The sequence below is a fragment of the Anas acuta genome, chromosome 8 (assembly GCF_963932015.1).
Source record: "Anas acuta chromosome 8, bAnaAcu1.1, whole genome shotgun sequence".
Lineage (NCBI taxonomy): Eukaryota > Metazoa > Chordata > Aves > Anseriformes > Anatidae > Anas > Anas acuta.
In genome coordinates, this window is record NC_088986.1 from 16603013 (window position 1) to 16622502 (window position 19490).

Here is a 19490-nt window from a genome sequence, read left to right on the forward strand (position 1 = left end):
GTGGATGATGTGAAGAAGATGAAGAAATCTTAGCTGTAAAGAGGGATACTCGATTTTGTGTGTGAAACTAGACCTTGACTGCTTGTTTTCCTCTCACACAGCCTCCTTGGTAAGTGCCACGTGCCGGGCTGAGTGGGTGTTCGGCTGCCGGGCAGCAGAGGACAGAAAGCAGTTTGCTTTTCAGGGGTGCTGGGGAGAATTGGATGACTTCCTGGCTTCACGGAGATAAAACTTGCTCTGGCAGCAGTACGGGCAGTGAAATTTGACAAGAAGTGGGAGGGGAGAAGGATGTGTGTGACAGGGCAATTTTTGCATTGTGGAAGGAAGAAGCGAGGCCTGGAATTTATATAGCCTGATGTTTGCGAGCGTGTGAAGTAAGCCAAGGAAGCTAGTGGGTGCTGGGCCGTAACGGATTCGGTCTAGTTTGTCGAGTTGGTGTGGATCAGAGGACAGTGAGGAATTGCAGGGTTCTGTAACCTCAGAGGCAACAAATGGTGTGACTGCTCTGGGTGCAAGGTGCCCCGGGCTGCTCTGGCTGCTTTTTGAGGCTGATGCAGCGTTCGGCTCAGCTCCAGAGCCGTTTCCCTGGATCCCTGCTGTTGGAAGCCTCCTAACGCAGAGAAGGCCCTAAGCAGGCCTAGTTGCGGTTACATTTGTTTTTCCTGAGGGATCAGCTTGGAACCCCTGGGAGGATGAGATAGGAGTCAGAGATGACCCGCATTTCCTCCAGACTTCAATTTTTCCTACTCTCAGACTTGTGTGTGGGGAGAGATGTGTGGTGTGAGCGAGAGAGCTGCAAGGGCATTGCGTGGCAAGAGGGGATGGATCTGGCAGCTGAAACTTGCCCAGAGAAGCAGGTCCCACCAGGGTACCTTGCCTGGTACGCGTGGTCCAGAGAGTGTAAAGCAAGAGTTAACATCACACGGTAATTGGCGAGGCAATGCTTTTTGCTTTAAATCTTGGTAACTTTCACAGTGCATCTTCTTCTAATTACTTCACTTCTGAATGAGTGCTAAGGTATGCGGGGGGCTTGTTTTTAATTATGAACTGCAAATAGTTCCCATAGGTTTTCAGGCCTGGTTCCAAAAACATTACCTGTCATGTGATGTTGCATCAACCAGGAAATCCCCAGACAGTAAGCCTGCTTGGATTTTCTAACGCTTGCCTTTCTTCTATTCTTGTCACACTTCTTCCAGTCACAGTGGTGAGAAACTGCCTTTGATGATCATTCAGACTGACTCCTCTTGTGTGCTTTGGTTAGGGGGTGATGAAGGCTGTGAAACATGACTCTATCCATGAAAAATAATTTTCTAAAATATTTCTTTAGCTTTTCTAATAGAATAATTTTTCACTTGTACATTTGCATTAATAGCAGTTGGCTTCTAGTTAATAAATGCAGTGCCCTATGAAAATAATTGGTTATTAGGATTGGATTGGTTCCTACGGTGCCCTTGCTGCAGCTTTTGCTGGCTAGCTGTGACTTTGCTTGTGTGCACAGCAGAGTTGTTTACATGCCTGGAATATGCTAGAGGCAAGGAGAAAGGAACGGCTTTAATGCGATGCAGCTAGATGCTCTGTGGGGGAGGCCTCAGAGTTGTTCATAACAAGATCAAATGTTGATCAGTGTTTGGGGAAGAATAAGGTTACTGTTCGTGAGAAATGCAAGAACAGTGTATTATGTGCTTTTGAGCCATCTTTAAAACCAGGTGTTTGTGATGCTGCCTAGGAAAATGTCCCTCTCCTGCTGCTGTTGTTTTCAGCTCAGAGTCTCAGTGGCACCGAGGCAAAGCATCCATCCAAACCGCTCCGGTGTGGCCCCAGCTGTATCTCAGGGCTGTCTTCGGTGAGGAAATGAGCAGTCACCGGCTTCTTTCAGCTCCCCCACAAAAAGCTTGATGATTTTTTTGTTGAGGTGCTGCTGGAACATTGTGGCTACTATTAAATTTGTTTTAAAGGCAGCTGTGGGGATTTACGGTCTCTGTAGAATAAGAAAACAGTTATTCTGACATCGAGCTGTGAACATGAGAAAATGGCTTATCCCGTATTACAAGGTATAAAAACTGGGAGAGGACAGAGGGAACAGCTCAAGAGGAATGGAGAAGAAAACAGCTGAAAACCACCTCCTCTCCCTCCAGAGCTATTTTTTGTCAGTGACAAAACTGTGGGATGAGCAAAGCTGATTTGTATCTGCAGCAGGTCCTGGTTGCGATCTGAAAATGTATCCCCAGGAAAAAACGGAGCAGGCTGAGCTGCGGGGGCGGGAGTGCATGAAGCCACGTCTGCTGGCTCTGAACCTGGAGTTCCTGTTCGGTCTGCTGCTTGTCGTCTTCCAGGTGATGCCTAAAATCCCACAACAAGGGCCCTCAGTCGCTGCTGTGCTGTGTTAGGCTGTGCACAGCATCAGCAGGCTGGGGTTTCAGATGAGCAGGTTTGTGAAAGAGAAGCTGGGGGATGCAGCTTGCAGGGAACGGGAGGGAGGGAGTACGGAAATCTTGGAAGGCTGCATCAGAATAAGAGGCTTTAAAACTATGGCTCAGTGCCTGTCAGAAATCCTTATCTAAAGCAATCCTGGCGAATACACAGTCATGAATTTATTTACCAGAACTCAAGCTTTTATGGTTGTGTGGTTTCTTGCATTCTTAGATGTGTTTGGTGTTGAAGCAGCATCGTGATGCACTGTGGTGTCTGGGCCCGTCTCCTGAGGGGGATATTTTGAACAGTTAGTCCCAAATAAATCCTGTGTGTGGTTCTGGAGCTAAGGGCTTGTCTTCACATGCTGTTGAGAAATGATTCGAGTCAGCCTAAGGTGTGAATTTCAAGTGGATTGCTTTACATCTCTGAGGAAGAATAGTTGAGAGTTACTCTGATTCTGGGAAGGAGCGTCTGGGGAGGGTCCCAAGCAGTTTAACCAATCCATTTTAAAAATTTGTATGGTTTTTCTCTCAAGTAATCTGAAATGTCTTATGCAGACAAAGCCTCAAAGTGGATTATGTTATATAGGAAGGCTGGTCGTAAGGATTTCGGAAGGTTTATGTGGATGCAGAAGTATTATTAGTCAGGAATAGCACTTGCATTTTAAAATCACTCTGTACTTTTCATCTGAATTTAATATTCAAGCAACCCAGCTAACCTTAAACAGGAATTATGAGAGGAATGTGGACTGACTTCAGTGTGCAATAGACCTTTGAAGCATTGCTATGGCCTCTTAAAACTATAATTAACTGTGCGATCACTGAAAGTTTCAGCAGAAACTTTTAGGTCTCATTGAATCTTTCATAGTCAATGGAATGGTCTTTTTTGGTGGGAGAAGTCTGTTTTCTGGCTTCTCGTGAGAATTTTCTAAGCTGATGGGGAAGAAGATGGAAGAAGTTGGAGGAGTACAAGCCCTCTCTGTAGGTCTTGGACTTGCAGCCCAAACTGAGATTCTTCCCATCCCATAGAAAGATTTTTAGATATGTGTACAAAGCAGAGAACTTCAGCAAAATCTGTGTAGTAAAAAAAGGGCTGAAAGTTTTAGTATCAGAGGCTTTTGGTGACCTGCATGGTAATGTTTACCCACAAGCCAGAGAGCAGGGGACAGAGGAATCCAGCCCAGGGAGTGTACACTTCACAGCCTGAACTGTCTGAGCAGAGTGATGCTTTTGAATACCTGCTGCCTAATTTAGGGGTAATTTGTTGCAGAAGGTATGGGCAGGGCTCTCCCTTTTGCTTTTTGATGTATATTTACAGTCCATTTTCTCCTCCTTCGCTTTCCCTCTGTTCTGCTGCTTTAATAGGAAGAGTGGATGCCTGAAGTATATATTTTTCCTTAGTCAGTTTTGGCTGTGCAAAGTTGCAGCGTCTGTACGGCAAGTACCTAGGTTACTTCTTTTTCAGCTACTGAATGTAGACTCCTGCTAAACATCATAACGAATTTCTGCTCTAACTAAATGTATGTAAGTAGGTGCTTGTAGGTGCCGCGTGGGACTTTTGACTGTAAGAAGTCCATGTGTGCTGAAGGGCAGAATTACATCTGTAGGCTGGTACCAATGCTTCTAGGATGCTTAACAGTTAGTTCATGGCGTATGAATTGTGAGCATGTTTATTTAAATCAAGTTATGCTTGAGACTGGAAGGTTCTCAATGTTTTTCCTACTGGTGTGGCAATTACAAAACCAAATGTTGTGGTTTTCTTGGTGAGTACATCGTTTTGTTGCCCTGGGAAAGATTTGATCCTAGAGGCTAAGGATTGATTCTGTACTAAGGTTTAATCCACTGCATGTGCAAATCCAGGTGGAGGGTGGATGCTTCTCCCTTGGGCGGATGAGGAGTGTTGTATCTACATGCAGACTGCGTGTGCTTTGCATTGCCTTTTTTCTCTGATGAGACGGCAAATAGGGCTGAGGCCAGTTCCTTTTGCTTTGCCTCATTCATCCAAAAGGCAGCAGATGGCTGGTAGCATGCACAGGCTTTTAACCTGGCTGAGAGTCAGGCTGATGAGGAATAGCCTGAATGTGTCCTTTGTCCAGTTTTGGTTGACTCATCAAATTGGTGGCTTGGTGAATGCCTTACCTTTAGAGTCAAAGAATAGGAGAAACAAATACAGATTTTTTTTTCCCCAAATATTTTTTGTAGCTGTCCCAAGTGGCTAATCAGCAAACATACAGGTTTGCCTCCCTTAGCACGCTCTAGTTGGTTTTGTTTTGTTGACTCTGGCCCAGTTATGTAAAGGATGGATAAACAGCAAGCAATCACAAGGAAATACATACTTCATGCTTCGAAGGACCACATCTGTCATCATGGAGAGCTTAGTGAATGTTGTTGTAGGAAGAAGAGTGTGAATGGGAAATGGTGATCTCTAAGAATATTTCAAGTAGCCAAAACACTGAAATTCTGGTTTAAAGGGGAGAGGAAAAGAAAAGACAACAACCAGGGTAACAGCCCTCTGACTTCGGGACACGTTTCAAAGCAAAATACAGAAATTTATGGGACAACGGATACATGAGAATTGGTGCACATTAGAAGTAAGGAAATAAATTGGGGAATTAACTACACATATATTCTATATTTTAAGTGTTAGCAAACAAATAATCCACGTTATTAGATGAAGATAATGAAATAGGTCATGCAAGAAAAGTAGAAATATTAACTTTTCTATATTTGAGAAGGTGCAATATTTGATACCGTGCCATTCTAACAGAAGATGGTTAATTTCTTTAAATCCTTGTTAATAAAGGATTTAATAATTTCTAGGGGTAGATATATGCAAACTAGCAGTGCTGTAACTCAGTTGTTAAAAAGAGCTTGCTGTGAAAAGTCTGCAGGCCTGCAGACAACAATTTTTAATAACTGTTGGCATAGAGGGTTGTAGAATTAACAGTGTCAGAGAAGGGAAGGATGGGTGACTGTTTTAGCCCTGTTCCAGGTAGGGTGGCATTTTTTCTCATCAAGATACTGGAAAAGTTAATGCTACATTCAATTGATAAAGGTGTAAGACAGACTAATGTCAGTGTGTGTCAGGTCATGGGAAATGCGTCTTCACAAACGCAGTGACATGCTGGAAACCAAGCTTTTCTTGGGAGAGGGATCTGCATGAGATGCAGTGAAGCTACGCCTGCCAAAGGCAGCTGTGCAGCTGCAGGGGGGCAGTCCTGCCTAGCAGACGCTGCCACTCCCTTGCTCCTTCTATCTTCTCCCTGCGGGCCCTCCCTGCCTCCAGCAGAGGCATCCAGGTAGGGCTCTGGCGTACCCTTTTGGGACTCCTGTCCACACACGTTGGTGCTATGTGGTATTGCAAAAGCGCCTGAATTAAGGACTGAGTAGCTGACGTTTACAAGTTAGTCACTGGCAGTGAATCATTATCAACTGTGAATGCTTCTAGCCATCTGCTTTAAGGGTTGAGGTGAGGCCGGATTCTGTTGAACATTTTCATTGGGTATCTGGAGGCAGGGTCAGAATCTGAGGCGCAGTCGGCAGCACGGTAAGTGAGGGCACGGCACTGTGTACCGTGCAGCCTGGGGATTCCTGTGAGCTGTATCAATCAGAAGTGTGTTTTAAATTAGTCTGATGCAAGACCACGGGGCCTGCAGATGTTGTGCTGAAGCCCAGTGACCGAACAGGAACCCAGGGAGAAAGGTCCTTAGGGGTGCGGTGAGTAAATAAGACACGACTGCTCTTCCTTCTGCAGGGCAGTGCGTGAGCGAGTAGGAGCAACGCGGACAGGAGGTGAGAGCGGTGTTGGAGTGGTGTACGGGACGGTTCTGGGGCCGGGAGCAGCCTGGTGGGAGGAAAGGGAGTGAGCTCAGAAAAGAGGCAGAGGAGATAATCTCAATGCTGGGTGGTGTTCAGGTTCTACAAGGATAGCCTGCAGAGCTCCTTTTGCTGCTGGGTCAGCTGTTTCTTGATAGGTAAATGGGGTGATTTGATAACAAGAGGCAAGCACTTTCTGAGGGAGAGCACAGCACTCTGAATGCTAAAAGGCTAACAGAGACAGGCATAACACAACTCATGGCTGATGGCTGGGAACTGCAATTGGGCAATTAGAAATAAGGCATGCATTTGTAACGGTGAGAGAGAGTAAGCACTGGAACAAATAAATGACGAAGGGAAACGGTGGATTCTATCCAAAATGTTCCCAGGGCTTGAAAGCTTCTCTGGAAGTGTTATGTTAGGCAAACAAAGGTTTGGCTTACAGTTACGTACAGTCCTCTGGGCTAAATACAGCAATAATAGCGCATAGTGGTCTGCGTTGTCCTGTGGCAGCAGTAATTCATAGAGAGAACTATGCAAACCTGAACTAATGTTCTTCATATGCTGAAACAATTGGGTACCAGCTGGCCTTGCTGATAGAAAGTATGTAATGCATGTATGTATTTATACATGTGGAGCATACAGCGGGATGCTGCCTCCTGGCTGGAGTGGTACTTCCTCTTAAGTATTCTGAGAGCTACGGGAGATGCTGGAGTCCATAAATGGTTGTGAAGAGTTTCTTAACCATGGGATTCGGCATCTCAGATACTCTTCATCTGGAAACTGATGGACTCAGATCTGGAAACGTTTCTACTTTGTTTATGCTAGGAAGTAATTCCTGTCTGCAGGGTGGATTGGCTTGTGTGCAGCACTGCCTGAACTCTGCTCTCCTGTACCTGAAACTGGTGGTCTTGGCACATAACTAGTTTGGGTATTTTCGTGCTGCTCTTCTCTTGCCGAGGTAGTAGGTCAGATCTTTCTGCTCCTCTTACTAAAGATGCATCTGAAAAAGTGAAAGGGACAAGTAGAATGGATGGATGAAGTGCAATGGGACGCTTTCCAGTAATGAGTTTATAAGCAACATGTCTTCTTGTTTTTGTTTTTGTGTTTTTTTTTATAGTGGACGGTTAACCTCTGGAACTCTCTGCCACATGATATCATTATGGGTAAGAGTTGATATGATTCTAGGAAGGATTAGAGATCTCAGGGAATGTAATTATTTAGTTTAATGTGAATCTATAAAATCCCTTGTTCTAAGGTCTAAAAACATTTTGTAGCAATGGGGTCTAATGTAGTGGGCTGTTTATAACTGTTTCCTAGTAAACGTATTTTGCTGTAACATCTGTTTCTAGCTACTTTTAACAACAGGAACTGGTGATTCAGAGGTCTGTTTCTAAATTTAATATGAGAAGAAGCGTAGCACTAGTTGAAGGAACACCGAGGGTGTGTGTATCAAGGGGAGGCGGCGATAAAGGCAGAACGCACCCTGCATGCTAAAATGTGTCATTGTGCCTCTGATTGCAGGGCACAGATGCTGATACACAAACAGAGGATACATGCGTCAGAGTAACAAACTGGTTTTGAGCATTCAGCTTTTCAGGGATCGTGCTTGTACAGTGTCACTCCATTGTATTTAGAGGAATTGATCTGCAGGGAAAATGCAAGGCCTTTATTTTGGGGATTGATGTCTTTATAAGTGGATGGAGGAAAGGGAGTGAAGCAAGGAGGTTTAAGATGTGGAAGGAAGAAGGCCTGGCTGTGTTTTTTCGATAAGCAAAAGTCTCCAGTTTCCTTCATTAGCTACCTCCTGACGTGTGTGTTGGAGAAAGCTTCTATCTGCTCTTACATTGGGTTTCAAGTGTTTCTAGCTTCATTACTCATTTTTTCCCCTTTTTTTTCTGTTTTTTCCCTTCCTAAAGATATGTGCAACCACACACATGCACAACCATAACTTTATGACACACATCTGGTAGCTCCAAATGTCCAGAAATCCTTGACAGGCAGGTATGGGTATGGGCGTAATGGCTGTAAGCAGGTAGGCAGGAGCAGCTCAGCCAGCCTTGTTGGCACCTCAGCCTGCTCCTGAGGTATCACCTGGACAACAGAAAGCTGCTTTGTGTTTGTTGCTGTTTGTGTCCACGCTGAAACACATCTACACGCTCAAAGAAACCCAGTCCGTTCCTGGTCATCTCTTGTGACCCATGTATTTTCACACTCCAAGAGTGTGTGGAAAAGAATCTGCTGATTTGCAGAGAGTTTTAAACAAAACAGAGGGTTTTAACAAAAGTTTTAAAACTGGAGCAAATGCAGGAGATCAAGCTCTTTAGCTTCTCTGCCCTCCCAAGTACAATGGTTATCTTGTGGTCGTTCCATTCCTGGTCCAAAAGGGACCAGTGAGTGGGCTTCCTCTGATCTGTGTTAGGATAAAATCAACAGCTTAGTGATACCTCCCTGGGCTCCCTGCCTGCCTTGATGTAGTACTATGGCAAAGCAATCAGGTAGGGATACTGGAACTTTAAATAGAGGAAAATACAGTGTTAAAGTCATAGATGCTATGAATTAGCTCTGAAGAGCTGCACCAAGACATAGGGTAAGCATGATATTTTGTGGCTTTTGTATGAAGGCAGTTAGTTTCTCCCGGCATGCAGTCACTCCAACACAAATTCTTTGTTGTAGAAAACACTAAATATTTGGGAATGTTGAGCCTGAAACACAGATGATATACTGCAGCAGAAGACTCCCATGGGATTTTTTTACGAGATGGATTTTATTTGTTAAATGAGTTTTCAGTAGTTGTTCAGTACATGCTATTGTATTGCTTGTGTGATGTCTTACAGTGACACTGGTCTGATCTGGACTGTGATGACTGTATAAATTGCATCACTTACGAACTGTGGAAAGATGGCTTGATCTGTAAGAGACATCTGTGTATGTGTGTGTTTATAATGTACTAGTAAATCATAAATTAAAGACATTCAGTTAATGCCACATAGAAGCTGTATTCACAGCTCTTGGTGTTCTTGTCTGCCCACAGGAGTTCCAGGAGTAAAAACTGATCACAGAGCAAACTGAAGCTGCTTTTGTACTTTGTTTGAGGGGGAGGAGTAACAAAATAAGTTATGTAGTGTAAGACATCTTGAAAATTTGGACCGTTAAGTGGTCTTTGGGCTTTTACCAAGGAACGTGCTTTGGCAATTTGGTTTTGTGTATTAGAAAACACTAGAGATCCCTTGGCTTTAATTTATAGCAGCAAAGTACAGTTATTTCTCTATATTTTGGCCATATTGGTTTGTAACATATGGTTGTGGTAATTCATAGCTGTATACCCAGTGGTTTTCGGTGACTTAAATTGCTAAGAAGAAATAGTTTGGCCTGTGGTGATCGGTGGGACGGTGTTGTGGCTGGGAGGGGGACCTGTGGCCTGTTTGGCTCTGACAGTGACAGCCATCTCCGAGGAGGCCAGCACAAAGCTCCATCAGCTGGCTGCAGCAACGTGACCCGGAGATTCCCAATTTCCATCAATTGTCCATGGCTGACCTTTGCCTTCGGTGTAGAGCTCCTAACTGTAAAGCTTATATGCAAGTCCAACGCTGAAAGTTTGAACTTCACATATTGAGCTGCTTATGCTTCTGCTTGCTGCAGACATACTGCCATTGTAATTCTGTGTTACACAGTGAGGGGGTAGCAGGGTTTTTATTCACATCTCTGTTCAAATTGCAGCTATTCACAAGCAGCAACTCAGAAGAAAAGTTATTTTATATAACTAGCTAATTTCAAGCATGCCATTACACAATTTTTGGTTAACGGAAGGCAGTAAAGATTCCTTAATAAAATGACTCACGGTCACGTTGTTACTCATATTCATATAACTAAGATCCTGTAGTCTAAGTCTTTTGGCCTTTACCTCCATGAGTGTTCTGACTTTTGATGGGGGGTTTGTTTGTGTTTTAAAGCCACTTCATGATTACTCATTTCATTTGTTTCTTGTACTTACGCAGCCAGTTGTATCTTCTCCCTTTAGTGTTGGAAGTACAGCTTTATTGCAGTCTATTCTCTCCTAACTTGACAGAACAAGTATCAGTGACTGTGACGAGCTTCAGCATGTAAGTCTCTGCAGAGGGCTAAGAAGTGTTATTATCAGATTAAGTGCAAGTAGGAACCTCCACTGTGCTCCCTACTTGGGATGCACGGCAGTAGCCTGTGAGGCCCTTGTGCTGCTGAAGAACATACACGGTGTCTCATAGCTATAGGTCCTGGTGTGGTTGGAGTGAGTGAGCTGCTGTCTTAGGCTTACATTTGAACCATGTGAAACACACAGATCTGAGGAAGAGTTCTGATAACAGAAGAGAAATAGTGTATTTGTGAAAATTACACCTATGTGGAAATAGCGGATTTTTCTGCTATTTTATATCTTGCAATTATATCTTTGCTAAATCACTTTCTTAAACAGAATCACATGATAAGAAATAATTGCAACACACTGCTAATACTTCTACACTCTTTTTGGATCTCTTTAATTTGTGACTTTTCCTGTGGTCAAAATGTTGCTAATATAGCAGATAAAAAGAGATTTTTTTTTGTTTTAAGCCCATGGCATAGACTTGAAGGTTTTTCCTTTTATAGCTGGTCAAGCTTGAAACTTTTGCCTTCCTGAAATGCTCTGCCACATTATGTAGTATGAAATCTGATGCAATTCAACTGAATTTTTGGGCTGTAATCTTTTTGAGACAGGGTACTTTGATTGCACAATGTATGATGCAGGAAGGCCTTAATACAGAATAGGAAGTTGAATCTTTTGTGCAATGTAAGTTTGAAGTGCTAGCAGAGTCTAGGTTTTTGTCCAGAAGTCACAATTCTTTTGTTTGATTATCAAGGAACTCTGACCAAGGCCCAGAGCTGAGTGCTACGCAAGGGGCTGAATGAGGAGCACAGAGCATACAATGCAAACACTGTGAAAGATGGTGGCATCTGATGCATGGTGTGATCAGACAGAGAGAGGATGCCCCTAATGAGTCAGGAGCAGGATTGTCACAATGGTCTGTCACTTAAAATAAAAAATAAACTCAAGGGTAGTTCTGCTGCTCATATCAGAGCAAGCAGCACAGCAAGCCACTAGCCCTATTTCGGGACAAGGCTGCAAGTTCCCATCAAACCTAAAGAAAGATGCTTGTCCAACAATGATGCCTGTCTGACAGCTGTCCTACTGGCCCTTCCCTTTCTCAGCTCCAAACCAAAAATAACAGCCTGCTCGTGTGTGGTGAGCATAGATCCAACTCTGGTATCGGTGCAAAGTCCTTTTGGTCCAGAACCAGTTCACTGTGAACATGGATATGGCTGTGTCCACATGCAAAAACCTTCAGCTTACAGCAGTAGCTCATAACCTTCTTCAAGTCACCATTTGGGGTCTGTTCTGCAAGGTGAGTTGTTGCTACATGGATGCCCCAAGCTTTGTGATGAGGCAGAGGATGGTCCTTTGCTTTGGCTTCCTTAAAGGAGGGGCATTCAGTGAATGCTTAAAGGAATGACTTAGTAAGGTTTGGTAATCCAAAGCTGGTTGCTGGCTTTACATCTGGGAGATAAGGTTTATATTATTAGCACTTGAGGAACTTGAAACAGAGATTAGAATTGCTGTTCAGCCTGAAGGGGAACAAAAACTATGGCAGCGTTCAGGGCCGTGACAACACTTTTTTTTTTTTTTTTTTTTTTTTTTTTACAAAAGAAATGAGACATAATTTGGCATACAAAATTTCTTGGTCAAAAACAGGCTGTTGCAAAACTTTATACTAAATGAAATGGATGGTTTTGTTCATGTTTTGGTCTGGCCATGACAAATCCTAAGCTTTCAACTGTCAGTTTATGGGAATATAGTCATATGTATATTATTGCTGTACGCCCACATTCACAGGCAGCCATCCAAGTGTTCAGATGAGATAACAGGAACATACAAATGAAGCAGCTGGCTAGTTGTCCTGATGTTCTTGACTAGATCCTTGTTAAGATGCTGCTAGTCAAACCAATGAATAGATCTGGGGTATCTAAGACTATTTGCTATACATGGCTGGGGTCACTGTGGGCACTTTGTGGCCTTTTTGTGTTATTGCTTTTTGTCAAGTCAGTAACCTCAAACACAGAGTGAGCGCTGAATTAACCCCTGTGTGTCCCCTGGTAGTTGCAGGTTGGCTCTAGGCTGCCTTGTACGAGGCTGGGGGCTGTGTCCCGCCACCGTATCGCCTGGGGAGTGCCAGGTAGGTCTGTGTGTGCCTGAGGGAGAGGAGCCTGTCCTGCCTGCTGCCCTGCAGCTCCTCTTCTGGGCCCTTACAAGATGAAAGCAGCAAGCAGCATTGGCTGCATTGCTCCTGTTTTTCATATATGAGTAGGTAATGCCCTGTCCCGTGGCACATGCTTCTAGAGATACTGCTGGAAATGAAGTTACGGAGTAATTTGCCTTAGGGCAAGTCCTGAGTCTTCACCTTGTGCTGCACAGGACAAGGACAGTGAGGGGCTGGCTTGTACCTCCCTTGCATTGTGCCTGGTGGAAGTCAGAGCCAGGGCTCTGAGATCAGTGGTGAGATACTTACATGAGCTCAGGCTTTACATTTACCCTGCTTTTTGAAATCTTGGCATGCTGGAGGAAAGGCTAGAAGATGATTAAAAGCAAAGAACCCTTCTCCTGGGTCAGTACGATGCTAATGCTTCATTGCGAGCTGTGTACCTGAGCTTTACTCAGAGCCTCCTGGGCCTGCTGGAGGATGTGAAAATGATCTGGTTTGGCTGCATGTGGAAACAGAGGCAACAAAACCCGGACTGCTTTCCTCCAACGACAGGGCAACTCTCCTTTTATTTCAGAAGCAGCTGGGGAGCGGCTGTTGTGCTGTTTTACTTGCCAAAACTAGCTCCAGTGGCAAGCACCTGGGGCAAGGGGGAAGCACTGCCTGCACAAAAAGAAAAGCCTCCTCCATGGACTGGCTCACTCATTTGACCTGCCAGGCCAGATTGCATGTCAGTTGTAAAGCCCAGACGGTGAGATGGTGCATGACTGGATGTCTGCGAAGGTGGCTGCCAAAAATGTTATTGCGAGTATGTGGTTGAGGCTGTAGTAATCGTGGCGAGGCGATAAGGTCTGGAAAGGGAGCAGCAGCTGCAGTGGGCGATCTTTTCCAGGAGGCATGGATTTTATGCTCTCACGTGTGCTGAGAAGAGCATGTAGCTGGATTTCCTGCTGGAGCAGGAGGGAGATCTGTCCATAGATGAGATGGAATAAAATTTCTCATTTCTGTAATCTTATTTTGGTTATTTGAGTTAAACTGCAGTACATACTCATGAAACTTCATTGTCTTTGTAAAGACTGATGTGACTGGACAAGGTAGGTTTCAAGAGCTGTTACGTTTTGTGCCTTTTTTTTTTTTTTTTTTTTTGAGATATCTCAAACCAATAGGAAGGAGTATATAGGAATGTTGTAACTATGAATGTATTTATCTGGACATTATGTTTAGACTTCTCAAAAATATTTCATAAAATATTAAATTTGACTATGCTTTTAATCACAATCTTATTCCATTTTTCTGGAAGCCTGATGGTTTTTGTTTTCTTGCTTTGAGTTTTACAGCCATGAACATGCTTATCATCACCTAACAAATAATTACTTAGATTGTAAGCCTTCTGGGGCAAGAGTTGTCTGCCCACTCTCTGCAGGAGAGCCCATGGTGCAGAGGTTACAATTCCAGCTGGAACATTTGGGTCAAATCATAATATAAACTTAGCAGTAGTAAATATTTAAATTGGAGGTTGTATGGGTATGTTGGTGCTGGTTAATAGCAGCAAGCAACACAACTGAGCCTTACTGAACCTTTTTGCAGAGCTGGAAGCTCACTTGTTAGGGCAGGTATGCTGCAGTCTCAGGAAAGACAGCAAGTCTTTTAGAGCACTTCATTCTGTTTTTAATACAAGACTTTGAATGGGGCTTGGGGAAAATCCAGCATAAAAACAAAGGAGATGGTCTGGATCTATGGGGAAAATTTCAAAACTCCTGCCTCCAAAAGACATGTGGTAGCATAATCCCTTTTATGCTTAAGTACTGAGATTGAAGTACACACCCTGAACCAAACAATTATGGGACTAAATGGACTTAAGTAAATAGCTTACCTCTTACAGAAAGGAGCTTAAGTTTAGACCAGGAAAAAGAAATAGAGTAATCTGAAATCTCTTTGAGGATAAATACTTGAGCTGTAGGCATTTTGTCCTGGCATGAAACCACTGAAGATTCAGCTATTGGAAGCTTGGCAGGAATGTGGTAACATTAATAAGTCATCCTTCATCTCTTGTTCAGAGTTTCAGAGAAATCATCATTGTTACCCATCTGACAGGACATCGGAAGCACAGAAGATCTCTGCTCGATAAGGAGCAGGTAGGGTTGGAGCAGACTGTCAGTAAGTGTCTGGTGTCTGCTTGGGGAACAGGACAGGGACACGGTGTGGCAGGAGCGGGATCAGAGGCTGCCCTGTAGTTATCCTGAGTGGTTTCTGTGATGTGGCTGTACAGCTGGAGTGAGGAAGTCACCCCTTCTCCCGGGGGGGAGAGAAGAAGCTGCATGGTGTTTGGGTATGAGCTTAGTCTGAATTTTGTCCCTTTAAAAGCGTGCTTGCACAACCTGGTTCTCAGCTGTGCTGGCACACCTTCACTCTGCTCTTGCCACAGAACAGATCTTGGCAGAAACGAGGAACTTTGATATGCAAGTAGGAGGCTGGTGTTTACATGCAGCTTTTTGTGTCGCTGGGCGCTTCTGCGTGTGTGTTTTAATTTGCCTTTGTTTTAATTTTTTTTACTTAATTTGTGTGACCTCTCATACATCACTTTTAGCTAATGAAAGTGTCAGTGGGAGTACTTCAAATGCAGTATTTCATCTGTGGGCAAATCTTCTGTATGAAACTTGTTTAATATGTAACCCAGTGAGAGTCACTGTGTTTGCTGTTCTGTCTGCAGAGATGAACCAGTGCAGGTAGGGAACAATGGACCCTGTGCTTTAGCTAAAGGAACTTTGTCTGCTCTTGGCCCTTGATCTCCGTGAAGGTGCTGTAAATGTTCCAGTGCAAGGTTGCTGGCACATCCATTAGAAGTGAAAAGAACGAAAGTATTCATTGAAAGTAACTGGCTTCGGTTACTCAGTAAACGTGCTTACTTCATTTCTAAACCATATTCCCATCAGAATGTAAACCTAGATTTTAAGTACCATGAGTCAGGGTGGAGGGGAAGCTCCCCTCTTACGAGGGACTTTTAAAACCTACAGCAACGTGAACTGCAGTGATAAGTTTTGTTTTCTTTGGACACTCCTTCCTATTCTTGCTGTATGTTTAGGGCGTGTAGCTAAAGGTACTAATATCTCCTGTAGTAAGATTCATATCTTCACAGGCTGTGGCTTAAAATCACCAAATGAGCAACTCATTGCCAAGTTCAATTTCTTACAGCTTTTGAAGTTGCCCCAGTTCCAAGTGAAATCCAGAACAAGATGAGACAGAGGCTGGCAGTGTGTGTGGCTGTAGATCAGAAAAGAATATTTTTTCAGAGCAATTGCATGAGTCGCTGTGTGCTGTTTCTACCTGAGATCAAGTAATTTTATATAACAACCTTTGTAGCCATGTGAGCTTACTTATGTTAAAGGTCTAAAACCAACATTGAACTGTGCTGTTTTTCAGATTTCTAAACGAAAAAGGAAATAGAGTTTTTGCTATTTTTTTCCCTTTTTGTCCTTCAGTCTGTTTAATGACTTTTTAAATTGTATCTTTTTTGTGTGTGTGTGTGTGTGTGTGATTAAAAGCAGGCTGTAGGGACTGGAATTGCCAGATGTGCTTTTATTTTGGTGGAGTTTGCTTTTGCATCTTGATAAATTCCCCAAGTGCTCTGGTCAGTAGAAGCACCAGATGTTTTCTGTGTGTTCCTGCACTTCTGATAGCGGTTGTGAAAACACTGGAGAAACATCACTGGCTGAAAGATAGGAGAACAGCAGATTTTGAAATGGCAAAGGGATTAGATGTCTAACACTTGAGTGCAAGCAGCCGTTGTAGTTTATCGTGTGGTGTAACTTTCAGTTACGTTGAATGCCCGTGTCAGCACAGGTTAAATCAGCTGCAGGAACTTTGTGTTGTGTCTGTCTTTGAGAAGAGCTTTGTTGGACTGTGGGTCTTGCACAGACGAGGCAGGCTGCCTTGTGAGGATTACTGGTTGGGATGTGCCTCAGGAATTCTCCACAGTGGGGTCCAAAGTGTCTGCTCACTGTCCTTGCTTTACTCTGTTTAGGTAAAGGAGAAAGCACTGCAGGGAATTTGATCTCTGTGCCCCACTGTCGCTGTTTCTATCTCTGGTGGTGTGTGTCCTCGGGTGGGCCAGTATGATGTAATGAGGGTGCTCCTAATAGTGAGCTAGGGTTTGGGGTGCCGCCATCTGCAAGGTCCATTTGTTACTTGGCTCTAAGATTTCTGTCTAGGTAGTTGTGTATTGTGAGATTCATGTTCTTCCAGAGAGGAGAAATTGCCTATCAATGTCTGTGCACTCACAGGCTTGGAGATACGAGTAAGTTCAGTATTTAACCCTGCTGGGGTCCAGCCTCGTTATTCATACGTGTTGGATTCCTGCCTGTCACCTTGCTGGGTGGCTAGCCCCAGAATGGTAAGATCACACATGGCTATCTGACTTGAACTGTATGGAACCAAGTTATCATGGCAAGCTCTTCAGTGGCCACAGAGACCTGTGCAGGAGGACCACTTGAGGACCACTCTCCTGTCCACTCTTTTTTCTTTCTCCCATTTCGTCTCTCACGCCCTTTATGGTCTCTGATGCTACTGACTTGTAAGGAAGGAGCACAGCGTTGCTGAATGTTCAGCTTGAGATCTCTCTGAGCTTTTCAAGGTAAAAAATTGACAAGTGGTGTTCTGGAAGAAGCTGAGCCCCTGCGCTACATCCTGAAACCTGGGGATAAATGTGAATAAAATCATAAGCTTGTACTTCTGGTCAAAGCAGCACCTCTCGTAAGAGAATTGCTCTAGAATAGCACAGCAGGCAAGTGGGAAGTGGTTCTTTTTCTGTGCTCAGTGGAAATGGAGCTCGCGTGTGGCGAACACCGAGTTAATTGTGTTAATAGCCTCCGGGTGCCTCTCGGGAAGTAGTCAGAAATGCAGCGTTGGACTTCTGTTTAAGGATGACTTTCAAGATACACCTCTGGTGATTTACAGCAAGGGCAGAATGATGTATGATTTGAGAGTTTATTGTTAGGGAAATTATGGCTGCTAATACTGTTTTTTAAATACCACATTGATTACAAAACCATCTGTGTAGGAGTGATGTATAACACTAGACTTCCAAAGAGCTGATAAACAAGGAAGATTCAGTGTAAACACTTAAATAGCAGGATCCAAAAGTAGGTTAGATTGTTATACAACCTGAAAAAGACCAGTTTTGAAGGGCAGAATTTTTGAAGACTTAATAAATAAATAAATAAATAAATAAATAAAAAATCATAGAACAATTTTTTGTAAATGAGTACTAATTTGATATCAGTTCTATAAAGCAAGAACCTTATTTTTATCTCCAGTGTACTGGAGCCTAACACATCTGTATGCAGTCTGAAAGGAGTTAGGTTTTGATAGTTTTTAATTTATGGAATTACTGTCAGTCTGGTCAATATTGTTCATAAAGATGCTGACTCTCCAGTTGGAGAATTTATTTGCAGTCTGTATCAGTGAGATTTTATGTTCCCTTTAAAGAGAAAGTCCAGAATTATAGTTGTGCAATTTGAGCATTGGGATGGAGGAGTTGAAGAGATGGGTTACTTGCGTGTGTTTTTTGTTTTCTGTTTCTCAGTGAGTGCTAATCAGTCCTTCTCCTTAATCATGTAAGTATCAAATACCAGCAATGTATTTTTCCATATGTGTGTCTGTGTACACACAAATTCTGTGTATACATAAAGGGCATCGTGGAACCGTTGTTCTTTAGTCGGAATGTTTTTCTCTATAGGAAATCTACTCTCAGCTTTGTTCTTGTTGCTTTCCCCTCATTCAGTTATCACCAGTTTTGTACACAGAGCATTTTGTGTCCCTAAAATTCTACCTTTGAGTTGACATGCAGTTAATTTTTAAAAAGCCAAATATCACATCCTATAGAAATTTGCTTAGCCTAAAGTATAAAATAGGTCAACACAGTGTAAGAATATGCTCAGCCAAGGGGTAGCCAAACAAAAATAAACCAGCCTATATCTTGCAAAATGATCTACAACTGGTGGATTTGGTTGATACTGGATGTCTTAGGCAGTGGCTTTAAGAAAGTAGTTTGAGTAGGAATTCCTGTCATTCTAATTTGCTGGGGGGGGGGAGGGGGAATTTTTTTCACAAGTTCTTTATGTGAAATCTGTCTGATCTTCCTGACACAAAAGCACTAACAGGGAAGTATCTGATACCCCAAGCCACACTGTAGTCCTTGTGTTGTGATGTCATTTTGCAATACCTTCAGCTGCTAAAGGAGCAGCAGAAGATTTCAAGCAGTAGGTAAACACACCTTTAAGAATATATACGTTGTGTTTTATTGTGGTGTGTGTATTGGGTTTTTCATGGAACAGAGGAACTCAATGCATAAATCCATGTTTAGCTGAATTTTGGGTTTTGTTTTGCCAGGATGCTTACAAATGGAAGGGAAGCTGTAGCTGCAGTTATACTGGTTTTGTAACTTGAGTCCTGTCACGCAGAACAAAACACAATAATCCACTGTGGTATAAAGCAGCAGAGTTAACTCCTTTTTCTAAAACGATCTGCTGCTGCTCCACAGCTATCTGGAGGAAGTACCTCAGCAGCATACTGGGAGCAGCAAACCAGGCTGGGAACAGTTGTAATATTCTGGGTTACAGTGACAAGGGCAATCTCCATCCATCACTGTTAGATCCTAAAGTCTTCTGGTGTCTTGGTTAAACCTTCTTCAGTTTGTTATAAACTTCTTTTCTTAGGAAATGAATAACCAGTGCAGGTAATGCATGTGTCTGCGTGTTCAGGAAGCATGCATTCATTTAGTTCCTTTTGTGAATGCTTATATGCATTATTTTACATGGGCTTTGGGGCTCCTTTCTGTGGGACAGAAAGGAAGAACGGTGTCATCTTCTCGATTGTTGCAGATTGTCTGTAGATCCACTGATACTCACTACGTCCTGGCTGGGATGCTGTTCTTATCACATCCAGGGCCAATTGGCTTAATAGGGTATTGCAGAAGTAGAAAAACAAAGGAAGTAGA

General features: G+C 43.3%; 1 protein-coding gene across 5 annotated transcripts in view; it reads left to right on the plus strand.

Annotated features, from left to right (window-relative positions):
* LRRC8D (leucine rich repeat containing 8 VRAC subunit D) overlaps nt 1-19490 on the plus strand; it is a 51021-nt gene that overhangs the window by 21347 nt on the left and 10184 nt on the right. Inside the window, exon 2 of one of the 5 annotated variants that reach the window (XM_068691214.1) lies at nt 7348-7393. The exons of 2 other annotated variants lie outside the window; for them this stretch is intronic. In XM_068691214.1, coding sequence (XP_068547315.1) covers nt 7390-7393 — 4 coding nt within the window. In that variant the 5' untranslated portion in view covers nt 7348-7389. Of the gene's footprint in view, nt 1-7347; nt 7394-13472; nt 13591-14570; nt 14632-19490 lie in introns of those variants that run through there. 2 more of the 5 variants (XM_068691219.1, XM_068691216.1) reach the window with 2 other exon arrangements.